Source organism: Lactuca virosa, chromosome 5 (assembly GCF_052849685.1).
Source record: "Lactuca virosa cultivar CGN04683 chromosome 5, Lactuca_virosa_CGN04683_v6, whole genome shotgun sequence".
In the NCBI taxonomy this organism is placed as follows: domain Eukaryota; kingdom Viridiplantae; phylum Streptophyta; class Magnoliopsida; order Asterales; family Asteraceae; genus Lactuca; species Lactuca virosa.
Genome location: NC_136430.1, coordinates 459,678,434 through 459,689,720, shown reverse-complemented (window position 1 = coordinate 459,689,720; position 11,287 = coordinate 459,678,434). Strand labels below are relative to the sequence as shown.

At 36.5% G+C, this 11,287-nt stretch overlaps 1 protein-coding gene across 1 annotated transcript; it reads right to left on the bottom strand.

The window, feature by feature from the left end:
• Positions 1 to 5,888: 5,888 nt before the first annotated feature.
• Positions 5,889 to 8,654, bottom strand: LOC145114554 (SNARE associated Golgi protein family). Its single transcript, XM_079050601.1, has 9 exons — positions 8,231 to 8,654; positions 7,565 to 7,626; positions 7,350 to 7,404; positions 7,166 to 7,264; positions 6,921 to 7,007; positions 6,705 to 6,821; positions 6,526 to 6,618; positions 6,398 to 6,428; positions 5,889 to 6,312 (listed from the first exon to the last, which is right to left on the bottom strand). The coding sequence occupies exons 1-9, from the start codon at positions 8,342 to 8,344 to the stop codon at positions 6,137 to 6,139; spliced, it is 834 nt and encodes a 277-aa protein (XP_078906727.1). The 5' UTR covers positions 8,345 to 8,654; the 3' UTR covers positions 5,889 to 6,136.
• Between the last annotated feature and the right edge of the window lie 2,633 nt (positions 8,655 to 11,287).

The window sequence follows — 11,287 nt, the reverse complement described above, 5'->3', positions numbered from 1 at the left end:
TTAACGCTACACGTCGTTTTAGTAGTGGAGCTGCATCTGGTTGTAGTAGCACGTCCACAATACTTGTACATCATAGTCGCAAAGATATTGTCATCGTCATCATCGTTGGACAGGGCGAACGAATCAAGCGGATCCTTTTTTTTTAATTGTTGAAAGTTTTTATGAAATAGAGAGAATAAAGGAAAGTGGTAAAAACAAGGTGTTGTTTTTATGTATTTATAGGTAAATAATTTTTTTTTATTGAATGTGACCGTTTGAAAATGGTCGAATTCATGGAAAAGTGGACGTTGCTCGTCGTTACCAGCACAACGGATGGCCACATAACGCCCAAAAACGTATAGGTGGGGCGGTGTGCTGTCGTTAACATGACGTTTTCCGGCCTCCACATCATTGTAACGGGAGTGGGCGTTGCCCACACCCAACACTCTAAAGAAAGTAGGAGAAGTAGATAGCAACTTCACGCCTTATTTTGATCCCACATCGCCCCTGGACAAAATTTTGCTCACCACTTGCTATATAAATGAACTCCATGCGTCATGTCTCTTCAAGGCCTTTTCATTTGCTCTTTGCAAATACCGAGCTTTCATTGAATTTTCTTTTATATTAAGGGAATTCAAAGTTAATATTTGTTTTAATTCGTTTAGGTTTCACCTGATTCTTGCTCGTTCAAACTAGTTTTGACTTAGTTTGGTCTTAGTTATCTTAAAACAAATAATTAAAGTGAGTATCTGGTATTGGAACCGGAACCGGCGGTTTCGGTTCTGAAAATTTAAGATCTGGTGAAACCGATTCTAGTTATGGTTCCTGTCAAATTAGATGGGTATGTAGAAAGTTTTGGTGCGAAGATTACATGAGACTGATACTAGAAAACGATAAAGTAGATTGAGATGGGTTAAGTTGTAAGAACATTTTGAAGTAATTTGATATGGGGAATGCAAATCCATGTAGTGTACCCAGGTCGATGCATATAAATCTTTTGGCCCATGACATACGACATAATATGTGCAAGGTACTTATGTGAGAGCGTTTGAGAGCATCATGTATGTTATGGTATGTATGTACAATACTATATTTGTAGTAAGCGGTTAATGTTATTAGTCGGTTCATGTTCCCCACAAACATGTCATACTAGAAATTTGGTGGTGGTGAATTGAGATACCCAAACCCGATCCACTTGGCTTGAAAGTTGGCTTCACTTTGAGGACGAAACATATTCATGTTCAATATTTTTCCTAGTGGTTATTCACAAAAATAAAAAAAAATCAATTTACAGTATTCATACATATGACAATGTGGCGAATGCGTTTACCAAGGCTCTTTCCATTGGAGAGTTCGAGCATTGATTGGACATCATAGGTTTGCTCTTGTGCTGGTGTTGTTTGAGAATTTAAGGGCAAAATGATTTTGAATAGCTTGGGATATTGTTTGTATTCATAATCTATTGCACGTTGTTGACCTTCATCATTTTTGATTTTAAAATGGCAATGTCGAAGATTGAGGTAGCATTTGGAGTGATTTTTAATAATGTCGTGTTATTCGTTACCTAATCACAACCTTTGAGAACCGTTAAAAGAAGGCTTCATGGCGTTTCTGCAACGTCTCATTTTCACAACAAAAATTTTTATTTCTAATTAAGGTAAAACTTCACGTTTATATAATCCAAGTTAAGAAAATCATTTGTTCCAAGATACATTTGTTAAAAAAAAATCACAGTGATATAATAAACACGGAAACTCCATGGTTGCTGATGAATGTATACAGTCACGTCTTCGTCTTCCCACGATCACCAATAATACTTGAAAAACATTTAATCCACAACTGTAATCCAAAGCTTAGTGAGTTCCCCCAAAATACCACACACCACAATATACATACAATACATGCATACCAGGCCCACAACACGAATATTGGATTGCCCTAGGCCCACAACACGAAGATTGAATTGCCCCTAGGCCCACAACACGAAGACTGGATTGCCCCAAGGGCCACAGGACAAAGATTGGATTGCCCTGGGGGCCACAACACGAAGACTAGATTGCCCTAGGGCCCACAACACGAAGACTGGATTACCCCTGAGCCCACAACTTAAGACTGGATTTCCCTTTGGGCCCACAGCCTAAGACTGGATTGCTCCCAGGTTTGTTGGCCTGTAGCACAAAGCAGTACTGCCTCAACCCACCCCACCACAATATGTCGACATATGAAATAAGCAAGTAATCAAGTAATCACATAAGCACATGCAACTATCTACCCTAGTCTACATGTTTAACAGTTCACTACTGCATACCTGGCCTTATACAATACTACACCATTACTGGCAGATCTCTAAGGAATGCATAGCTATATGTAATTAGAGGTGAGATAGACATTCGAACATTATATCTTACTCTAGAGCCACAACCAAACAAGGAGCATGCAAGAAAGCCTAGATCAAGAGTTCTCAAGTTATCCTACATGACTACATACAGCCCCTAGGGCACTCCACTAGACGGTCACCAACCTACTGGTACTCTAACCAGCATACTACTACTCTTATATCCTAACATACAATATACACTGTAATACATAGTATAATGAGGAAACTCACATGAATCGAAGACCCAATAAATACAACAACGCTTACTCCCTGCACTGATTGCTCCCATGAACCGACTAGCACCTTAATCAATAATCCAATTCCTTTAAGTTTGACCCAAAGTCAAACTGGTCAAAAAGTCAACAGTCAACAAAAGTCAACAGGTCAACAACACCCCACGACATGGCAAGCTCTTGGTCACGTCGTGGCCAACTAAAGACAAAATAGTCGGTCATCCGAGAATCGTTACGATGTGGCAATCCCTTGGCCACGTCGTGAGATCTTGCAGAATGCCAACGTTTCCACTAAGTTCTTAATACCTTCATATCAAAGCCCAAAATCTCATATCTACTCTTTCACACTGACTTAATCGATAAAGTTTCAAACTTTATCCATTAGAACTCAATACCAAGGCTAGATCTAACATTCTAAGTCCATTGAGTCCTTATTGAGGCTAAATTTTGAACACGAGCACAAGATACACCAAACATGGTCCTTTTTTTCATTCCACAGAAGCCTAATGTCCTAGAAAATCCATCACACGCTCTGGAGTTCTTCAAACTCCAAGAGCATCCAATGAAGGGACCAAAATCTTACAAAAAGGACTCAAACTTGCACCAAGAAGAACATGAATCAAGATGAGAGCTTTATACCTCTAATCACTCAGAAATCTAAAGTAGATGGTGGATCCAAGCTAGTTTCCTTTCCCCCTTGCACCAAGATGATCTCCGTCTTCTTCAAGCTCCACCAAAGACTAAGAACTAAGCTTCAAACCAAAAGGAAAAGCTCTCAAAGTTTCAAGGAGGTTGGGGTTTTGTGTGGAAGGGATGGAGGCTGAAGAGGATACCCTAGGTCATGAGTTAATGGCTTTAAATATGGAAGAGACCCTAAAATTCATGGGCTTGGGTTGCAGCTTCTGTCACGTCGTGACACTAATTGTCACGTCGTGACAACCATTCCGAAAACGCAAACATCGAGTTGGCACGTCACAACTTGACACCCCATTCATCACATCGTGACACAAAGTCACAAAGTTTTTCCCAAAAAACCTTACATTTAATCCTTCTGAACTCTCAACTGGGAAAACGGATGTTACAGTTTCACACGGCTTGGTTGCAATTTGGTCATTTCACATTGAAACCACATAATTAGACCTGGCAAAATCTGACACGACACGACAACCCGGCACGAACCCGACACGAAGTTAGCGGGTTAGGGTCAGAGATTTCGACCCGTTTATGTACACGGGTTGACACGACACGATAATTAAACGGGTAGGGTTAGGGTCAAGACTTTCAACTTGAAGATGACTCGAAGATGATCCGTTTAATATATATATATATATATATATATATATATATATATATATATATATATATATATATATATATATATATATATATATATATATATATATATATATATTTCATATTTTTATAAATATTTTCAATATTATACATTTGTAGTGGCCTAAATTCAAGAACTAAAAGTAAAATTCAAAATTTCAAAGTGACTTAATTTTACTCCTCCTCACTACCTATCTCAATTGCTTCTTAACTCTAACTCTTTTCATTTTGCTTTCTAAACTTACTACTACCTTCGTCTCATATTTATTGTACAATTTTGAGTTTTGAAGTCTTTATTCTTCAAATTTGATCTCAAATATTATTGTTTTTGATATATAACACTTAATGTAAAATATATGAATGAATTGTGTTTTAAATGTCTTTTCATTGTTATAAGTTTTATCAAGTAATTTATAACACAAATAAAAATATTTAATGTCAAAGTAGAAAAATAAAAACTTCAAAAGTAAAAAATGAACAATAAATATGGGATGGAGGGAGTATAATTTTTTTTCCGTTTTACCTCCCAACTCCAGCATTTCACTTTTTCATTTTTTTTTCCTCCATGACTCTTACTTTTCAACATTTAAAATGTTTCAACCCGGCATGACACAACATATTTATAAGGTTTAAACCTTAACCCGAAACCCGACGCGAAATCGACATGAAAATAAATGGATTGACACGACACGACACGATAATTAAACGGGTCGGGTTAGGGTCAAACACTCTCAACCCGTTTAATGTCTTGACACGGCACGAACCCGACACGACACGACACGTTTTTCAGGTCTACACATAATATCATACATAAACTTGAACTAGGGCTGTTGTTATAGGAACATAACATGATTGTTGGTTCATGATTGTTTCAGGAAGTCGTGTAGGATCAGGTGGGTTGGCCGCATGTGTCCAATCCCTTGTCAAAGCTACACATCGCATGTGATGACTTTAAGAGTTAAGACATGTTAGTTCTCACCTTTGTCGGGAGCACGGAGGGCCAGGACCACGAACCACCGGGGTGGTGTGCACGGTCGTGGTTCGTGGCCACCTAGACCACGACCCACTTCGTGGTCACCATACCGGTAGGCCTTAAGATGTTTGGGTAGTGTAAGTTGCTATTTACGTCACACCCAGACACCCTCAAACAATATAATTAGTAAAATAAGTACATTTTAAAGAATTTGGAATTTTGTTTACGAAATGTAATGTTTCATATTTTTCAAATTTAATTAATTAACATATTAACATGTCTGACTAGTTAAAAATGTTAATTTAATTTATATAGTTCATAGGATACAACTTGTAAAATATGATTTATTATTATTATTATTATTATTATTTGCAAAATTTGGACTTTTTACGAAATGCTATATGTAACGCTTTAAATTATTCTTAGATTAATCAACATAAGGAAGGATATATTAACATGTTGTGGGAGATTAAAACTGCTAGTCACACACATGATTTCCAAAATAAGAACATGTCACATCATTGTGACCTTTATCTTATTTAAGGATAAAATCAAATTGCTCGATCAATTGTTGGTTCCAGATGGTGTGTAAACACAAAATAGTGAGCAATAATCAACCTCTCTTGTGAACAAATATTTATTACAATGAATACACAAATGTCAGTTTGCTGAAAACTTAACAGGTGTTAAGTGCCATAACAAACTCCCTCAAGCAACTCTAAAACAAACACTTTGTCAAATGAGTATTTTTATGACAGGCATGCATTGCATATATTGTGGTTATTATATGTTTTGAGTCGTCATATTTGTGCATGGGGTTGTCAACTACCTTGATGACACATCACACATGGGTGTGATCAAATTGATCATGTGTGATCACATGCAACAATAATGAAGGAAACCTTGATTTGTGTATGTTACCAAGTAATATTTGAGATAAAAAAAAAAGTCCCATTTGGGGAGAATGAAAGAAAAAAAACAAATGAGGGAAAACTTTTAAAACAAACAACACCTTACATAGATACTTACGGATTTTGTATATAAACTACAAACAAGTGGGGCTGATTCAACGAAAAAACAAGTCAGCAAACTAAACTTAGAGAAGTTTTTTTTTTCTTTCTTTTCTCAGTTTCTGTAATGCATGTGCATGAGGTGTGTTGATTTTAGCAAGTTTCCTAGCTTAATGTTATATGATATTCTAAAGGGAGAAAGAATTTACAACATATAGTGAAGTGAATGGAGTCACAAGAGATCATCTGGAGTGGCGTGTATGAGAGGTTGATGTAGACCAAGTGCCGAATCTGCTAAAATAGGCAGCCCCGGTGAATCCAAATCTATCCCATCTATCTCTCCATTTTCAGCCAGTGCTTTTTCCAAAGAAGCTTTTGCAACTTTAATGATGTAAACAATCATTATCACTATCAACCAACAAACCAAAACAATTGTCATATTTCATAAACTAGTCATGTCATGACATATGAATGTGTTATAATTTTGATTTACCTGATATCATCAGCCCAGAACCTATAAATATCTGCAATTACAGAAAACAAAAAAAGAAAATGTCATGTGAAATGTACATTTTGCTCTTTTTTTTTTTTTTAAAATCAAGTTCTTTTTAGAGACATTACCCAACGGGTTTTTGATATCTCATGCCAGCCATGTGTTACATCAGAAAGGTCCTTGAGAGTTGTTCCAATGTACACAAACACAAATGTGATTGGCTGCAACCCCACCAAAACAACATAGGATTAAAAACTTAAATAATAATAATAATAATAAAATTATGGGAAAGTTGAAAGGAGCATACCATCATCCCAAGCCAAGTGGCCAAGATATACTCCCACAAGTGAACAGGAGTAACAGATAAAAGGTAATTCAACACGTTAAATGGAAGCAAAGGAACAAACCGAAGCAGCAAAACAATCTGTCACAAATAAAATCATTACATGTTTACATTTTAATAAGAAATAAACAAAAATTCAAATGGGAATTATTTAAATGGTTGATTTATCATATCATATACCTTGAAGCCAGATCTCTGTATTGCAATAGCGATTGCCTGGAATTTGGGATACTTTTTTAACTTAGAAATGACATAAGAACGTCCTATCTGTGCATATACAAGACCAAATGAAAACATACAAATAAGATTATATCATTTGGCATCCTGAAGTGCTTAAAGAATATGGAAACTGGGAGTCTCATCTTGAAAGGAAGCAGATATGCAACATCTTATGAAATACTGAGTTCAACTATTAAAAAACATACTGTTTTGCCAACAAGGAAAGCAGCAGTTGCACCAAGAGTCGCACCAATTGAATCAGCAACAAATCCCACTGGCAATCCAAAAAGATATCCACCTCCAAGCTGAAACATACATTAGAAACAAACACATAAGGACACTTACATCTACAGTTTACAGATGAAGAACAGAAATAAGTTCATTTCTCACTGTAAGCACCGAGGCGGGAACTGCAAATACTGTTAGAGGGATGTAAGCAAAAGCACTGCAAATTTGAAGGGAAAAAGAGAACATGAGACAGAATATTTGATTGGATAATTAAGGGGAACAATTGATATGTAAATAGTTGATAATTTCATACAATGGAACTTAATACAAAAGAATGTATAAATAGTAAGATACATTGGAAACAAGAAATGCCTTACAGAACAAGTGGACCCCAAGGACCCAACTCTGCCTTAATCCACAGCAAAAAGTTCTTCAAAATCTGTAGAAACACATCAAGTCATCAACATCAAAATGAAGAGAATACATAAGCTGTAATGATGACAAATATTGGGAATAAACTCAATTAACAGTTTTGGCAAGACCAAATTAAACATGACAGAGGATAAAGGACAGATAGCATGTTTTTCCTGATTCTCAATGAGCAGTTTTGGCAAGACCAAATCAACATCAAAATGAGGAGAAGATATAAGCTGTAATGATGACAAATATTGGGAATAAACTGAACAGTTTTGGCAAGACCAAATTAAACATAACATGAGGATAAAGGACACATGGCATGTTTTCCTGATTCTAATAGAAAAGTAAAGAGAATATGTGAAAATTTCTTATATTCTAGGAACTCAAGTGGGAATCGAAGCGTATAGTTACAACTTTAACTGTTCTTGTTTCGAATTTGTTTCCATAACCATTAAATTTAAGCTCTCATACGTAATTTGACGTCTATTTCAGTCAATTTATTCTCAAAACCCTGTATTCACAAGCAATAAACCTTTTAAAAAAATGCTTCTATTGTTCTGAATTTAACCATATACAATGTTCTAAACAGTAAAAGCAGGTACCGAAAAAGTATAATGAGGCATAACCTTTTCGACCGGGAGAGAGTAACATGCAAAGGCGAAAACAGCGAGAAGAATAAAAAATAGTAAGGCGCGGGCGGCGGACGACCATGTAAAGGCGAACGAAACCTTCATCTTCATCGACGATAATAACCGGCGACGCCACGGCCGGGAATCTTCGTCGTCTTCGTTTCCGGTCAGGTCTTGCTTTAACGACGACCTTGCTCTCAATCCCACTGCGTTCGCCAGATTTATTGAATTCGCAAAGGAACTAATTGTACATATTTTTGCTCAAATTCGCAAACAGAAAATCATTCAATTGTACCCGAAATGAAATTGAATCACAGAGATCTTGGTAATAATATCGAATGTAAATAATCGAACTCCGTCGCCGACGATCGGGATTCAGATTTCTCCCAAACCTAGACTTCTGCATCAAGTAAATTATTATAGTATTTCACACTTGCTTCCGGTGGTGGGACCCACTCACCTAAAATCTCAGCAACGCGGAGTCGGTCCAGACAGAGAGGGCGATTGGGAAAGTTTACATTTGCCACGTCATCGTGGGCCTGAACTGGGGTAATATTTAAATGGGCTTGTTTCTACACCGGCATATGGGTATAGTTTTAAAAGCGATTAATACAATTAGTGTTTATAAAAACAGATTGATTATTAAATAAGAAAATTATTATTATCAAGTTAGAATAAAAAGCAAAATATAAATTATGAAAAAAACGAGTCAACGGGTTTGACATCTGTTTACAATATATTAAAAAACTCGCAGCATCTTGAATTATATTATAGAAATAAGTAAAATCAAACTTTATCCTATACTAATAAGGTTATACTGTGCACCATTTACGGCATACCGCAGTAAGATGCGGTATGCGGTAAACACCGTACCAAGGTGCCAAAAAAAATATAGTATAGCTTTGTTCGGATATAGGTTTGCTGCACTTGAAATGGGGAAGGAGTTGTTTCTAGCCGTTGCCAACGGCTAGAAATTTATATTTTTAAATTTAAAAAAAAAACACTATAAATACAATCCTTTTGTTTCATTTTTGAAACACAACCCACCTTCTACACAACTTTTAAAACCTTTGTAATTCAATAATGAATCCACACAACCCTCAAATTATCGCTCGTAGCAAATCGTCTGCAAATTTTCGTCCGATTGAGTCGTCGGTTTACCGACCACAAATGGATCCGTCTTCAATTTTGCCCTGCCTCCCACTCCAACCCCAACAATTTATCTATCAACAAATGCCACAACAATATTACACGATGCAACCACTTAGCCCAACCACGTTTCAAAAATTTCCCCCCTCCCGGAATACGGCCAGTCACAGGAAGTCGAATTTGTTGGGGAAACTTAACCGGTTTGTAGCCGAGCCCCAACCGGAAATTGTTCCGGAAACCCAACCCGAATCATCCAACCCCAAAAACGCGGAAAAGGAAAAGTACTGGTTTGTAAAGAGAAGATGTCGTCTCAACAATGGCAATCGGACGAAGAGTTGGTTTTAGCGCGATCATGAGTCGATATTTCGGAGGATTCAAAGAAAGGAAACACGCAAAAGGATGACCATTTTTGGCGAAGCATAAGGGAACGTTTTCTTAAGGTCATGACTTGTGGAGGTACCACACCAAAGATCAGTGTACTATCAAGTTTCGCGAGATGAATAAACTTATCACTAAATTTAACGACATCTACAACAATTTGTTAACTCAACGGAAAAGTGGGGAAGGCGATGAACAAGTTTTAGAGACGGCTCTTAAAATTTTTCTTGTTGATAATAATAAGAAGTCGTTCTAGTTTTTTGATATTTTGAGATTTTTATCCAATTCCCCGAAATTTATAAAAGAGTATGGTAGCGGAGTAGGTGGTTCGAAAAGAACCAAAGTTTCTGAGACAACTTACACTACTTCATCGGATGCGTATTTTAGGGTTGATTTGAACAAAGTGGATGAGCTCAAGCTTGAAAAAATAGTTCGTCCAACGGGTCGAGATAGGGCAAGAAAGAGAGGATCGTCGTCAAATACATCGGCAACGGGAAGAGGATATGAAGTGAATAGAGTTGTTACTAGTTTGGAAGTTTATAATTTGCATTTTGAGACTCGTTTGACTTTTGAAAAGGAGAAGTTAGAGGAGAAAAAAAGATCAAGAGATGAAAAGCAACGAGCTCGAGAGGAGAAACAAAAAAGTAGGGATATAAAATTTTTAACAAAACCTTTAGATCACCTCCACGGAGACGAGCTCGATGTGGTTTTGAAGGCTCGAGCGGACATCATGAGAAAATATTACAATTAGTAATCATTTTTAGGATTGTAATCGGTTTTATGTTTTTTTTTTCGTTTTTTGGGATTTTAATCGTTTTTATGTTTTTTTTTCGTTTTTAGAAATGTAATTGTTTCAATTAAATTAATCAAGTTTTTTAGTTAATTACATGTTATTCAACTAAAAAATTTAAAATAAAATGTTTTTTTAACTAAAATACATTTTGTTCAATTAAAAAAAGAAAAAAAAATGTGGTAAAGTGGGGTATGACACCCACCACTTTTCTGGGTGTGGTATAAATGATGTGACACCTCAAAAGTGTAGTGAGTGTGGTATGACACTCACCAGCCTAAAAGAATAGTTATTAGTGTCATTTGTCATTTTCTCATAATTTATGTTTTCTTTTCGACAAAATTGCAAGAATGGTCCTGTGGTATGTCAAAACTAGCAACTTTGGTCCAAAATGGGTTTGGATCGCAAGGATGGTCCAATAGTTTCGTTTTGTTGCGAGTTTAGTCCAAAAATTTTAAAACTTTTTATAATGACGGATTTGCCCTTCGTATTTTCCCTTTTTTAGTTTTTTTATTACATAAATAAAAAAAGAAAAAAAGAAAATCTCTCTCTCTCTCTCTCTCTCTCTACACAAAACACATCTTATTCGTTCTGAGAAGAGGGTTTCGGTAAAGAGGGCGAATGAGGCTTCTCGCGAAGATGTTTCCGGTGAAGATGCTTCCGGCGAAGGTGCTTCCGGTGAAGAGGGTTCCGTCAAACGAGGCTTCTGGCGAATTATCGTCATCGCTGCTATCCTT